Genomic DNA, 16,432 nt, shown 5'->3' on the forward strand with positions numbered 1-16,432 from the left:
GAAAACAAGCTTGAAGATTGTAATTCATATTGTAGACCATTTACCATTAATTTGATGTATAGGGTCTAGGTTCTGTCTTTGAATCTGTTGAAATATTTTTCAACAGGTTAAATGGTGTCTTTTAATCTGTTGAATGGATTTTTAACTAATTAAAATGTTAGTTGTAATAGTCTTAACTGTGTCTTATTCAATAAGTTGATTTGTTTTTTAATTGACTGATTTCACTTAAATTAAGTGAAATCAACCAATTGATTTGAAATTCAACCTGTTGAATTTCGTAACAGTTTGACTATTAAAGCTGTATTTTTCGAAAGAGAGGTTGCAAGACAACTTTTGAGAGCGAAATCATTCAGGAAACCTAGGAATTCTCTCTCTTTCGTGATCATACAGATTGCAGCTAGTGAAGATTGATCTTGGATCAATTCTTGAAACATTTTGCTTGGTGTTTGAAGCTTGGAGAAGATGGTTGTAGTAGGCAAGGTTGTGCTACCACTGAGGTTTGATCTTTCTCAAGCTTTGTGTTTGTGCCTGGTGGGTTTTTAGGTCTGCAAGAGGTGTCTTGTTGTCCTGGTTTGATTCTTGTGTGATTCAACAGTCTTTTGTGTGTTTTTACATATTTTGAAAGTGTAAGGGTGTAAACTTTTTAAATCTTTGGAAATATTACAAAGTCAGGCTCGGGTTGCCTTGAAAAATTTGATGTAGCTCAGGTTTGAGTGAACCAATATAAAAATCTTGTGCTTTGCTCTTTTCTCTAAGCCTTATCTCTTGCATTACAATTTAAAGTTTAAATAATTGTGATCTAAACCATCTTTTTGACATTCTTGAGTGATTTGGTGTTATCTGCAACATTGATCGTGTTTGTATAACTCATAGAACCTGTCTTGACTAATCTCTTACATTGATCTTGCTTTAAATCACGAATCTGCATTTCTGCATTTTTCCCAGTATTTTAGTCAACTATTTTTATGATTCAATCGATTGATTATATCAGCACTACAATCAATCGACTAACTCTATATTTGATCAGTTAAAAGTGTCCAGTCTAGAACTGTTTGCATCCTTACTTGTTGGTTGGGTTGATTCAATTGAAGACAGTTTTAAGCCTTTAAAAGTTACCTATTTTTTTAAACTAGCCAATACAACCCTCCATTCTTGGAATTTCAACCATTGTAAAACTTATAACTTGGAAACTTATTGAAAAGGTGGATTAGAAAGAGATGGAAGTTCCACTCTGGCCAGTATCACAAAAACGTCAATATCTTGGGTTGTAGAACTCCAATTGGCGTGATTCCAAAACGAGGTGAAAGTTTAGGTTTTGAAATACAATTTTGGCTAAAGAAACAATAATTTTGGACGAGTGGAACGAGAGTTATGACTATAAGATAAATCTAGACAGAAGTGAATTTTTGATTTCGGGTGAAAGAAGAAGATGTAAATATGAAAAGTGGAAGGAAATAATCACTCTTTCCCATGGAGGCAACACACAAAGGAGGGTAAAGTCCTTTGACACAGCCAAAGGTTCTTGAATCAGTCAAGAACTTAGGAGAATCACTCTCACTAAGATAAAAGAGATAAACTCTAATTTTCTGAATCAAACTCAACTTCTCTTCATTGATAAAATGGTTCAGCTTATATAGAAGTTTTAACCATTGGACTTACAAAAGACCCATAAATTGTAATTACATCTTACTTGAGCTATTAATGATCCCACTACTTAATGACTGATTGTAACTGAAATTGTGGCAACCGAAATGTCACCCAAAAGCATTCACCTATACATCCTCTTGGTCTCCCACAGGCTGATGACTAAGTTGCAATTGGACCTTTATTACAACTTGAAATAAAACTAAACTAGAGCCCATTAATTAAAACTCAACTTCTATTCATTGATAAAATGGTTCAGCTTATACAGAAGTTTTAACCATTGGACTTACAAAAGACCCATAAATTGCAATTACATCCTACTTGAGCTATTAATGATCCCACTACCTAATGACTGATTGTAACTGAAATTGTGGCAACCGAAAAGTCACCCAAAAGCATTCACCTATACATCCTCTTGGTCTCCCAAAGGCTGATGACTAAGTTGCAATTGGGCCATTATTACAACTTGAAATAAAACTAAACTAGAGCCCATTAATTAATTAAACAAAAACATAATTTGGTCAGCCAATTTTACAAAGAATTTGGCCATTATTTAAACAAACTAATAACTTTAAAAAAAATTGCAGCAATGTGATGCATTAGTCCTTCTCCATTTGGGCCATGATGCGATTCATATCTTCTGTAGATTTGGGATACCTAAGGCCATAATCAGTGATCAAGGGAGTCATTTCTACAATAAGATCATTGTTGGGTTGCTTCACAAATATGAGGTTATGCATAAAGTCTCTACACCTTACCATCCCTAAACTAAGGGTCAAGCGGAGGTTTTTAATAGGGAAGTGAAGAAACTCTTAGCTAAATTTGTTCAACTTGACTGAAAAAAAATAGAGCCAATGGTTAGATGATGCTTTGTGGGCATAGAGAACTGCATACAAGACTCCCATAGGGATGTCGCCTTCCGGGATAGTTTTTGGGAAAACAAAAATGTTCCATGATCTGAAGCTATTAAGGAAAGAATTCCAAGTGGGGTCGAAAGTTCTCTTGTACAAATCCAAGATAAAATTCATAGCTTGAAAGTTGACATTGAAATGAGAGGGATCATATGTAGTGGTTAAAGCTTTTCCACATGGGATCGTAGAGATTAAATAGCCCGACATTGAAACTTCTTTCAAGGTGATGAACATCAGTTGAAAATCTTTGAGGAAGCACAAAAGGGTGATGGAGCTAGTGAAGGAGTGATTTTACACGATCCACTCATTGAATATTAGTTCAGTGGCTACAACAATATTATTCTCTGGTTCTTTGTTTTGAATCCCTTTCTTACTATTCTGAATTTTTTTCCTTGTGTTATAAGTGTGTTCATTAGTTTCATATCATTCATAGTCATAGGTTAATTTTAGATTTAGTTTAGTTTTTCTCAATAGACTAAGGTGTAGCATTTGTTTCATTGTTTTGGTATGATGAAATTTTGTTTTTAGTCATTTTGGTGTATAATTTTGGGTCTATTCACTTCAGTTTCATTTTTCTTATTAAGTCTAGCTTTTAACTTAGTTTTCATCTTGCATGTACTAGTTAGATTGTGTCTACATCATTCTTAATATCTTTTTTATTGATTTGGTAGTCTTATTTCTTTTTCACAATTTCTAGTTCAATTTTCTTATGTTTCTTACCTTTTTTTTTCTAATTAGAAGTTGTCCAAATGGTTTTGCAACAACATCTTGTAGTAGTTTCAATCAGTTCTAAATTTTTTAGTTTTTAGCCTAGTTTAATGCTAGTTTTAGGTCTTGGGTAGCTAGATTTTGAGTTGTAGCAAGTTTTAATAGTTTGAGTTGTTTCTTAGTCATATTTTGCCATTAGAAACTTGTTAGGATAGTTGGATTACAGTTCCATAGGTTAGTTTAGTACTTGCATAATCATTTAGGTTAGTTTTGTAGACTAATCGTAGTTTTAAGTAGTGACTTTTGGTAAACCTTTTGGGAAATAGTTTCTAAGTTAGGAGTAAATTTTTTTAAGTCATTTTAACCTTGTATAGGTAGTCTTATTCCAGCTTTACTCATGCTTTAGCCTAACCTTGGTTTTAACCTAGTTTTTGGAGTGTTTTTAAAGGTTTTAAGTAGTGAGATTTTGAGTTTTAGGTAGAATTTTAGTTTAGAGTTGTTCTTTAGGTTCCTTTAGTCATTTTAAGCCTGTTAAGTAGGTTTTTGGTCATGTTTTTACTAGTTTTCACAATTTTGCATTTTCCTCTTTTTTGTGGCCTAGCTTTGATTTGTATGTTTTGTGGAAGGTCTAATTAGAGTAAATGAGCATTCCAAGCATTTATTTTACTACAAATCATTGGTTCAAGTTTGTTTTTATATGCAAAGTGTGTGGCATGAATAGTTTTGGCAGATTTGACCATGGTGAGAATTGAACCTAAAAGTTGCATTCTTGTATGTGCATTCATTAATGAAAATGGTATTCTAGGTTTTGCTTGGTTCCTTTTGCATAATTGGTCATAGATCTGTTGCAGTAATGAAGAATGAAGTGGAGCACAAGCCATACAAGGCTATCACATGAAGGATCTTTGGATGAGTGACTTAGAGCTCCTACGAGCCAATTGGATTCGCCACCTACTACAGCAGGTCGTGGATGTTGAAGCATCACTAAACTTGAACAAGTGACCTGAAGAAAGCTGGGACAGTTGCTGGAAAACCTATCACCCAAATTACAAGTTGCTATCTCAAGTAGTTAGTAGTAAGAAGGGTAGTTTAGTTAGTTAGTAGAACTCGTCGAACTAGTAGTAGGTTATGGATTTTTTTATATGTAGTGCCAAAAACACATTCAAGAGAGTTCATTCACACCATACACACATAATCCATTCCATCCATCATACGAACCATTCGCTCTCTCCACTGTAGCACCACTTTTACTAATCCTCTTCACTCTTCTTCACTATTTTCTGCATATTTTGCTAATGTCCTATTGTTCTTGTTGATTGTTGAAGCTGTTTGTATCCCACTCTTTTCATTTCACTGGATACAATTGTTGCAAGAATGTTTCTCTATATTAGATTTGCATTTTTCTTTCATTTTCACCGATTAATTGCCTTGCACTTTCGAAGAAGATACCTTCTCGAGAATTTTCCAGAACTGTGATTTCTATGTTTTTTTAGTTTTAATTTGTTCCCAATGGTTCAATTGTGTGCCACTAAGGTATTAGAAGCATTTTGTGTAGTCCAATTGCATTAGGATTCTTACGTTGCATAATCATACAGACACACACTGAGTTAGCTTTAGCCTTTCATCAAACAATTTAGGTGCATTGTAGTTCATTTAGGCATTTCATCAAACAATTTGTTTTTACACACATTCATGGCATTTTAAGCTTGTTCCAGTTTTAGTTTTAATAGATTTTACTAGATTTCCTCCCATTTTGAAAGGCAAGTTCAATATATCATTCATTTCCCTTGCCTATCGTTCGGATTGATCCTCAGTTGTCCACTTTGCTACATTAGTTAGCTTTAATTGAGAAAATTGAGTATTGATTAAATATCTACACGACAAAAGGTTTATTAGTCTGACATCTCTCGCTCCTACTACTCGGCTGCATGTGGAAACCATCTTGAGAAATCTCCATATGTGCTTGCAATATATCAGTTCAGGGCCCCATGGTAGGAGTCAATTGTTCCTCCATAGACAATATGAGATTACTATGAGACTCAAACCATATCTTACCATAGTCTTCAGATTCCTCAAGTGGGTTCTCAATGTCTTATCCGTCTGTAAAGCGTCTATCATTTGTTCTTTTACATAGCTCATGAAACATGATGGTACCTACAAAAATGGGCTTCGACGATCAAGTCAATAAAAACTCTCAAAAGTCAAATCTCATATTAAGATGCTAATGAATTACGTACCTTTAATTATTTGGGTCCATCTATACTTAGAGAGATCTAATTGACATCACTTTACTCACTTTTTGTAGGTCCAAGCTTTGGGCCTTTGATCAAGTCTAATTAGGTTTGACCAGGTTTAAATGGGTTTGACCAAGTATAACTAGATTTGCGTTGTAGGCCCAATCCCTTTGGGACATGCTACGCTTTGTTTTGTATTTGTCTATGTTAGGGGAGGTTCGCAAACATATCGATATAACATTTTGCCATTCATTATTCATTTACTTATCGTCTGTTGATGTGCCCAGTGTGACATTCGTGTCCACTTACATTTTGGTTTATCATTCCAAATGAATGACCAAATTTGTTGTGACATAGGCATCCTTTAGTATTTTGTCCTTCTAATAATTTGGGAAGTTCCATATTTTTTTAGTTTCTTGAGTATTCATTATTGTTATACCGACATATATTCAGCGTATTTTATTTGTGACAAATAAATTGGCTGCATGTTCGACCCCTATAATACAATACTAATTTGTATGTAAAATTTAAGTTATCTACGAATTAGAATAAATATTTTACATACAAGTACTAATTTGTATGTATAATCGGTATGCAATTATCCGTAAATAATTATAATCTTTTTTAGGACATATAAAAGAGTTTGGTAGCAATTAACCATAATCAAATATGCATTTATCTGATAAAACATAATTAAATCAAAATTTCATGAAAATTTAGGAAAAAACTTGAAATCATATAAAAAAATAAAAAAAATAATTTAATAGTGTCAACAACAATAATTGAAGAATTAATAAGACTATTATTACGAAGTTCATAATAGTATTCAATTTTTTTCTATAGTTAGGGAATATATAATTAATGAGCTTACCCATAATTAATTTGTTTTATCTGGAATTTGATCACATGGTTTTGTTTCCACATTTCGGGTGATGAGACTTTAATCAAAATAAATTAACATAATAATCGCGTTCACACACACCCCTTAGAATTTATTTGTTGATGTCAATATCACTTAGTACCAATCTAAACGCTTAACCAAAAATACATAAAATAAGATAGTGTCTTGGGAACTGCACTCCTTTTTTTATTTATTTTTTATATAGGTTTATAGAATTAAGGTTAAAATAAACAAAGATTATGTAACAAATCATAGTTGTACGCAATCCTTCAAGTGATGTCCTCGTCTTCACATGTGCGGTAGATTTTAATATGAACTAAGACTGACGTGTATAGTTGACTTTCAATGTTCTCACGAGTTTCTTTATAAAATTTTGTAAGAGAAATAAAAAAATATTAATTTTTCTGTTTAAGTTAAAATAAATCTATAAACAAATTAAAATTTATTCAAAATTGAGAGAATTTAAAATTCATTTATTTCTAAAATTTTAATATATTCTAAAACATAAAGAATAAATAAAAATAAGTATTTTCATGTAATTATATTATTTGTTTTTACATGTTAAACATATTTTACGTTAAGATTTGAGTTATTTATTTCGTTTAATACGTTTTTATTTTAATATTATTTGAAAAATAAATTTAACACGTAAAAAAAATTAACATATAAAAAGTTTATATTTATTAAATTTAAAATTTGAAACTAAATTTTGAAATTTCATAGACAAATTTAATTTCGCGTTCGGCAAAACTATATCGAAACTTCTACGCATAAATATGTTCATAAACTAATTTCAAGTTGTGAAAAAAAATCAATTTAATATTATTTTTTGGAAGTGGTGTAAACCTAACCTGTTGGTTTATGTTATGATTCATGTGAACACGATCTGTTATAGAGTTGACTTCATTAGTTTATTTTTTCGGTCTCAAATCGTATACGGTGAAACCGTACCCGGATTGCATGTAGAAAAAAAATACTTAATTCACATTTAGTTTGTATAAAGTAAGTGAGTTTTAAATTTAGCATTTATAAAAGCTTTACTTTTATCTGTTTTAAAATTTGAAATTATTACTTTTGCTTATTGTTAATAACATTTTGTGTTAGAAAGTCAATGCCGTATATTAATGTGAGTATTTGACATCTTAAAAAAAATCAAATATAGAAAATAAATATTGTTTACTTGCTTTCAAATAAATATTAGACATTAAAAATAGTAATTTCAAATTTTATAAAATAAAAATTAAAGAGAAGTTTACACATTTTATACAGATTGTGTTGGAAAATAGTCCAAGTGTGAGTCAAAATTTCACATTGGATATAATAGACAAAATTAAACACTATATAAAATGAAAAACTCATAAGCTCATTGTCTTAAGGTTTTGAGGTAAGAGTGATGTCAAATACTTTATATATGTAAGACGAATGACACACACACATATATATATATATATATATATATATATATATATATATATATATATATATATGTATATATATATGTATCTATATACATATATATATTATGTATATATATGTATATATATATATGTACATATATATATATATATATACATATATATATATATGTATATATATATATACATATATATATGTACATATATATATATATATATATATATGTATATATATATATATATGTATATATACATATATATATACATATATATATATATATGTATATATATATATATATATATGTATATATATATATATATAGAATCACAATTTCTCAATGACTATGTACACACTATATGAGAGGAAAGACCCGTAATCTCATTATCATAAAGGTTTGGGATAGAAGTGATGTCAATTGCCTTATATGTATAAGACCAATGTCACATGTATATAGAACCAATAACTTTAACCATATATGAAAATATATAAATCCATCATATTAAAACAACGATTTTAAATTTTACAAAAAAAATAAATAAATTATAAGGACTGAAATGAAAGCATACTAACTTCATTTATACTAAAAATATGATAACTAAAACAACATCCATAGTCTTTTATTTTCTATATGGATCTAGAAAAGGCAAAGGTTGTTAGGATTTTTAGGGCTTTTGAAAATATGAGATATATGATAGATATATGTGATATGTTATACGGAGGAACATGTTATTGTATTTTATTGATATGCCCTATATATAGAGCAAAATATAACAAATATCAAGTATAAAATATTTAGAATATCTCACTCCTAATCTAAAATAATAACTAATTTCCTAAAAACTGAAACATATATTTAAAACTGAAATATTTGCTAAAAATTAATTTAAATAAAAAAAAGATATTAAGTAATATTCTCAACATCCCTCCTTGCTTAATATCTGTTTATTTAAATTTTATATCTTCATATTTGATTCTCCATCTTTGGATGCTTGATTTTCTCCTCTTTTTGTGCTTGCAATATTTGTTTTTCTCCTTCTTCCATGGCATCACATCTTTCTTCAATTTGGCATCATCCTTCATATTTCTTCTTATATCAGCATCATCTTTTTTTTCTTTGTTCGGTGTGGATTTCATTGCATTGGACCTTTTATGAATATTAGAATGTGAACCTCCATCTACTTTCTTGGACATCTACTTTCTTCTAGAGATATTTATCTTCTAATTTTGATCCTTCTTTCATACTCACTTTATTTGTAGCAAATTCCTCCTTCATAAAATCCAGTGCAAATCTTTTGTCTTTCATGTGGACTTTGAATATCTCTATGTTGTTAGCATTTTTTGTCACGCATACTTTATTTTCAAAGGAGACCTTATAACCTTTCTCTAACAATTGAGCAACACTTAATAGATTATGAGTAATCTCAAGAACATATAAGACATCAAAAATTAATTTGATACCTGAATGAGTTTTAATTGAAACTGTTCTTGTACCTACCTTTAACAACAAGTTGTTCTCCATTTCCAATTCTTACCTTGGAAATATTTGACTTATTGAGCTCCTTGAAAATTTTTCTATCATGAGTCATGTGGTTTGTGCAACGACTATCTATAATCCAATCTTTTGTAGATTCGTTGGTTATGACACATGATGTTGTAAGAAGTAGATCCTTCTCTGATTTATCCTCATCTGATTTATTCTCCACAATCTGAACAACTTCTTCAGAATCTTTAGATTTTCATACCTTTTCCACATGTCCCAATTGACCGCATTTGTGACATTTGACATCTGGCCTCCACCAACACCAGTTGGGTTGATGACCTTTTCTCTTGCAATGGGGACAAGATGGAAAAACATGTGTGTTGTTGTATTTGCTCCTTCTATTTTTCTTGACTATGAGAGCATTATCTTTCGTGTAATTTAAATTACCTTCAACCGCCTCATGATCTTCTCTCATCAATCTTTGTTGTCCTTATGCTTGCAAGGCATGTATCACCTCTGTAAAGGTAATTGTAGACAAATCTTTTGTATTTTCTAAGGAAGCAATAGATGCCTCATATCTTTCCGGCACCGTCACCAGAATTTTCTCAACGAGTCTGGAATCTGAAAACTCCTTTCCCAACAATTTTATCTTGTTGGCAATACCCAACAATTTGTTTGAGTATTCTTTAATCGTTTCCGACTCTTTCATTCTTTGCACCTCGAACTCCTTTATCAAGTTCAAAACTTTCATGCCTCGAATCTTCTCGTTCCCTTCATATTCTGCTTTCAAGTATTCCAAAATTTCTTTAGGAGACTTTAGAGTCATGATCCTGGTCATAATCATTTGTGAAACACCTGCGAACAAGCATGATTTTGACTTTGCCTTTCTTATTTTCTTTTCTTTATGCGCTTTCATTTGAGCCGCGGTGGGATTTTCAGATAAGGGAACATCATCCTCCTCCACAACTTCCCATACATCTAGCCCCTCTAGATATGCTTGCATCCTTACCGCCCATAGATCATAGCTTTCACCATCAAATAGTGGAATAACGACGTGTGACATATTTCCTTCCATTTTATCGGCAATAAGAACAATGGCTTTGATACCAGTTGTTGGGATTTTTAGGGCTTTTGAAAATATGAGATATATGAGAGATATATGTGATATGTTATACGGAGGAACATGTTTTTGTATTTTATTGATATACCCTATATATAGAGCAAAATACAACAAATATCAAGTATAAAGTATTTAGAATATCTCACTCCTAATCTAAAATAATAACTAATTTCCTAAAACTGAAACATATATTTAAAACTGATATATTTGCTAAAAACTAATTTAAATAAAAATAGATATTAAGTAATATTCTCAACAAAGGCTGCATAATGAATATGACATCTTCTGCCTGTTGTATTTCTGAAAAATATTTCTGGTGTTCCGCCAACAATTTAAGGTTATATTGTCATGAATGTTTTGCACTGCAATTGCATACACATTCACAAAGGCATGCTGGTATTCAACTAAAATAAAAGTATAGGTTAAAATCAAATAGGATTAAGAGTATATAATTTTATTTCTATAAAAAATTAAATATATTTAGTTTTTGACTTTCTAAATTTAATAGTTTACTTTAGATATATTTTAATTTTTTATAAAAAATTAAAATTGAAAATTTAGCTCTTATTATTTTCTAGAATTCTTATAGAAAAAAAACTGTACCTTAATTCATCCACATCTAAGTATAATATTTCAATTATAATAAAGTATTTCAACTAAAATTAAAATTCATATTTAAGAATTATTTCTATACAATGAATTATTTCACCTGAAAATTAAATTTCAATTTCAATTTTTTTTATATAATTAAATTATAACTTTTATTAAATGCATTATTTTAGTTGAAATTTGTTCAATTCAGGTCAACTAAGGTTAAACTAAAATCATTTATTAAATTTAACTTTTAAACCTTGATAAATATCAGACATTTCAAACAGACGAAAAAGTGGTTCGCTCAAACGAGTCTAATAAGATTATATATGTTGCACTTGACTAGATGATTTGATGGACCATTTGTGAGTTGAGTTTTTATGATAAGTGACTTATATGTTTGATTGTGTACATACATGTCGACCCTATAAGACAATATCTACTCGGGTTGTGTCGACATGCCAAGTCACTATAATCACCCCTAAATAAGGCAAATACAAGGTTAATTAACTCGCTCTGATGAACAAGTAATTAGGTCAACATTGATCGCTGATACTTCAGTAGCTCCCCCTCCTTTGTTTGTGACTAGAAGACGAGATACCCTTGAAACTAGGACCGTGGAGCTTTGAATCTTGTTTAGAAGACTTTATGAGATATATTTCGACCTCTTAAGAACAAATTATATCACATTCTCACCCATGTCATCCAAGATATTGACCCATTGTATGTTCCAAAACTATAACATGCAATTATCAAATCATATTACCACAAAGTAATATCAAACGATATGACATTCTCTCAAAACCAACCAATATACCTTTCTTTTGCAACAACGCCTCTTGGAAAGGGCCTTTACCCTACTTTCCATAGACTAACAAGCAACAAATCTACTCGTTCAACAAAGCCTTGGGTAAGAGCACTCTTGCTCAGCTCATGCCAAAGCCTTATGGTTGAAAGAAACCCTTTTACCTGACTCAATAAAGCCCTTTGGGTAAAAGAACCATCGTAGCCTTATGATTATGAGAGAATTCATATTGTCCCACCACATGCGTACACATATACATGTCATATCACATCAAATAATCAACCATACATCAACTTATTATGTCCAAACATCCAGTATATTCTAAATAGGGACATCCAGTATATCACATCAAATAATCAACACAATACAATAAGAAAAGAAAAAAAAAATAATCGTCTATGGCATATATCTCCAACTACAAACCTCCAAATGAAGATCACAATGGTCAAACTTAAGAACAACACGGTACTAATAAACTGTCAAAATCTTATGCATTGTTCTTGTCTCTATCTCTTCTCACTTTGTATTGCACTTTAAAGTTTAAAGAAATTTGAATTGAACCAACTTTTTGATATTCTTGTGTGTTTTGGTATGATCTTAAGCATTGCTCATATTTGTATGACTCATAGGAATCAATATTGTTTGATCTTTCATGTTGTTTTTCATTTAAATCACAAATTTGAATTTCTGCAGTTTTCCCAGTTTTTCAATCGACTATTTTTGTGATTTAATATGTTGATTCTATCGGTACTATATTTGTTTAGTGAAATCAATCGATTGTCTCTACTTTTGATCAATTGAAAGTGTGCAGTTCAGTAACTTTTGCATCCTCATTTCTTGGTTGATTTGATTCAAGTTAAAATTGTTTGTGCCTTTTAAAAGTCATCTTATTTTTTAATTAGCCAATTCAACCCCCTTCTTGGCATTTCAACCATTTCAATACTTACACTATATTCTTCAAATAAAGGGAAATCTCAGAGATTTGGGAAGATTGTCAACAAAATAAGTGGAATATTGAATAGTCGAAGATTATCAACAATATCAGATATCCACAAAGTTAGTTACTCAAATTACAAGTCAGAATAATTGAAGAATAATTCAAAGATATGGAATCTCCAAATATAGTAAAACAGGAAGATGTCACAGATTTTGTTTTAAATAAAATTTTGAGCTATAACAAAAATACTATTTTTATCTCATAAAAAATATTAAAATATGTTTTATTAAACTCTTACAATTGACAACACTAATCTAAAAATAATGTATGGTAGGAATTACGAGGACTTCCATTCTAATATATTTCTTGCTTTGAAAATGACTTCACTTCATAACAAGCAAATGAAACGAATTCCCATCTATTTGATACAACGTTAGATACATTCCATGGGGTGAATGACATAACATGGGTTCCACCCTTAACATTTTCATTGAAATGACTTAAAAGATGACTCGGTGATAATGAAATGAAACAACTTTCCACTCATGTGGTAGAACATTACTTACCGCGGGGCACTGAAAAAGCAGTCTGAAGGGCAGTGAGAATAAGCCCCGCCGCAGCAGCAAGCACTGCAATTAGTTTCCACCTGGTAGGGATATAATCACGTCTCAGCACCCGAAACGAGTGCCTCCAATTGTACCAAAATGAAGTTAGATTCCCCCTGAAAATGTGCCACGTGATTCTACTTCTTCCTGTAGCAGAAAGTGTGCTTGGGTATGAATTCAACTTCAGAATCACCTCACCAATCCAAGGATCTATGCCAGTTTCCTCCACATCAGATTCAGAAATTCCCTCTGTCATCTTACGGAACATATCCACCAGATCTTTGTCGCTCTTCACTCTTTTCCCCTCCTTGTCCAGCGCTACCGATATTACTCCTCTGTCCAGGAGCACTCTAACGTCGTGGACGGAACAAATCAAACCCTGGAAGAACCAAGCATAACAAAGAAAGTGAAACCTTATTCCGGCATCATTCATGGCTTCAGAAATAGCTATTTCCCCGTTGTGTTTTTCCACCATATTTTTGTTCACCTCCCAAGCAATGAAATTCCGCCACTTTGCTTCCGTTGTTTCAGTAATTCGTAGCTGTGGGATTTCAAGCTTCCCATCGCTGAATTTTACCCTCAAGTCAAACCTGGTCATGGCAGCTATATTTGAATGATCTCTTTGTGCGTCATTTGTACCTTCAATTGTAACCCCAGCTGCTTGGAGCCTGGTAGCACAGCGATCTAGTTTCACTTTTCTGTGAGTGACCCTCTTATCTTCTCCGTTTTCTATATGGATCCCAGAATCCTCCTTCACTCTATCCTTAACCTTTTCCTTATCTATGGAAGCGTGAACAAGTTCAAGGAAATGGAAAACCTTTAACTCCTCCTGGGAGATGGAACCCAGGGTACCGTAATTGTAGCCTAAGATAGAAAGCGCAAGCTCTTGTATCAATCCGTTACTAGGAAAAACTTCGGGAAAGAGTGCACAGGACAACACGTGGAGAACAACAAGGGGGATTTGGTTTTCAAGCATGGTTAAATCGGACAACACCTTTTCCCATCGTATAACACGGGCTCCAGGACTAGAATCGGATAGGCTGCTCTGTATTCGGTTGTCTAGTTCGGGTGATGCACTAATGAGAAGCTCTAGCAGAAAACAGCCATCCAATACCATAATTTTGGCGAGGTTGCTGCTGTTGAACCCAAGGTCATCAACACTGTAGCTTGCACGAACTACTTCATCTAAGTTCAATAGATGTCTGCCGCATTTCATCAAAGCTTTCCGTGGATTTATTTTGACTCGGGAAAGGATATGCATCAAGCAGCGCCATTTGATCTTTTCCATGTGTTGAAGCTCCATTCTTTTTCCCTGATGTAGGGGTCCTATGGAGACCACCTGCGGCATGTAAGCTTCCGCTTTCGATTTTCGAAGTTGGTTTGAAACAAGGTAAATGCTACATGTTTCCACGTTTTCGACATCCACACAATCCAGCATCGTTTGCATAGAATCAGCCCATTCGTCCAAAATTATCTGCTTGTGATCGGCTTCTCTGTCCATGGTCGAGCCTAATTCTTGAAATCAGGAAGGAAAGTATCTTTGATCGATGCTTAGAGAAGGGATGTAGACCAAGATGTAGAAGAGATCGATGTAAAAACAGATAAAATCGAACTTAATATCTGATTCGGCACAGCACAGCCTCTCATCTGCTACTGTCTTTTAAATAAAGATAAAAGTCCTTAAATCTTTGAAATCTTTAAGCGGTCCCACGTATGCTTTAATGTCCTTTGAAAAAAATGGTACACTCCTTATAAAGTTTACGGTGCAAAATGTTATAAATCTTTGACTACGGAGGACTTGAACTCATTACACTTGAAACTATAATAATTGGTGTCTACTGTGGGTAGGTAAAATTAATCCTACAAAAAAGAACCACGAGGAACCAATGACAAATGGTACTGTCAAGAGAAGATGATAATATGTCAACCATACAACAAATCCTAGATATTATATAGGTTTTGAGACGCGAAAATAAGTAAAGCAAGAGATGCTCAGAGAAGGCTTAGGTTGAACAACACAATGTTGGATGCAGGGGAAGCATTAAAGGCACACGAAGAACTCCAAAAGCAAACAAAGAACTTCAGCAAATGGTGCGAAGACAAGAAAGCCATCACAAATGGGGGATCCACGACCAATTCAGATATCAGGGGACCTGGAGAACAACCTCAAGAGCTTTTGAGATTAGATGTTAATCTTGGGAGCATTACATGTCATGCCATCCGATATAAGATATTTTTAGGTTCTTTTTGGAAACTGCTCCACAATGGTTAAGGATAATTTTTAGACGGGACGATCACCTTTTTCCTGCTTTTTCTCAAATGTTCATGTAACAGTTCTTAACTAATAAAGTGAAGCCATCAAGGATGACCGAACTATTTGATATAAAACAATAGGAGAATGAGTCACTAAAGGACTACTCAATCGTGTTTGCGATGTTATTTCTTGATGCTTTCGTGAAAGGACTCCAAGGAAACACTTTCAATGAATCAATCATTTGAAGCAAGGCCAATCCAATGGCTAATATTTGGGCGTCCTCACATATTGAGGCCGAAGAGGTAATTAAATGAAGGAGGCTTGAAGAAAAATGACACCCTCCTCAGATAACGATTAAGGATTTCAAGCACCACTCGATGCATTGATAATCATTATGCACTTTATATCACCGAACAACGACATGAAAATAAGCCTAGTTGTCCACCCTTAACCATCTCTCAAAAGGAAGGAGATCTTAATAGACAATAATCAAGGTTTTTAATCGCATTCATAGTACAATGAAAAAATTTGGTCTATTTGATTAAATCATACATACTTGATAACAGGTAGATAACAAATTTAAGAAAATAAAATACTTTAATTGATAGTGGAATATTTGTCCGTGGAAACAAATTCTCTGGCCCCGAAAAGCAAGTGAAAAACTTAAAAGAGAGCTTATGAAAAAATCATAAACTACCACTGGTATTAGTTTTTTTTTTTTTTAAAATAAGCCTCTCACTTAAAGATGTGTATTTTTAAGTTGGTTTTATTTTATCTTATAGAAGATCACGTAGGACCATATTTGCAATTTTGTTTCTATTATGAA

The 16,432-nt window shown here is 32.3% G+C and overlaps 2 protein-coding genes across 2 annotated transcripts; both read right to left on the minus strand.

The window, feature by feature from the left end:
* Window positions 1-9,784: 9,784 nt before the first annotated feature.
* Window positions 9,785-10,369, minus strand: LOC114165389. The gene has a single exon (XM_028050029.1). It carries the CDS (start codon window positions 10,367-10,369, stop codon window positions 9,785-9,787), a length of 585 nt encoding a protein of 194 aa, XP_027905830.1.
* Window positions 10,370-13,109: 2,740 nt separating this feature from the next.
* LOC114165211 (UPF0481 protein At3g47200-like) lies at window positions 13,110-15,625 on the minus strand. Its single transcript, XM_028049871.1, has one exon. The coding sequence runs from the start codon at window positions 14,851-14,853 to the stop codon at window positions 13,306-13,308; it is 1,548 nt and encodes a 515-aa protein (XP_027905672.1). The 5' UTR covers window positions 14,854-15,625; the 3' UTR covers window positions 13,110-13,305.
* Window positions 15,626-16,432: the final 807 nt, after the last annotated feature.

Source organism: Vigna unguiculata, chromosome 10 (genome assembly GCF_004118075.2).
Source record: "Vigna unguiculata cultivar IT97K-499-35 chromosome 10, ASM411807v1, whole genome shotgun sequence".
Classification (NCBI taxonomy): Eukaryota; Viridiplantae; Streptophyta; class Magnoliopsida; order Fabales; family Fabaceae; genus Vigna; species Vigna unguiculata.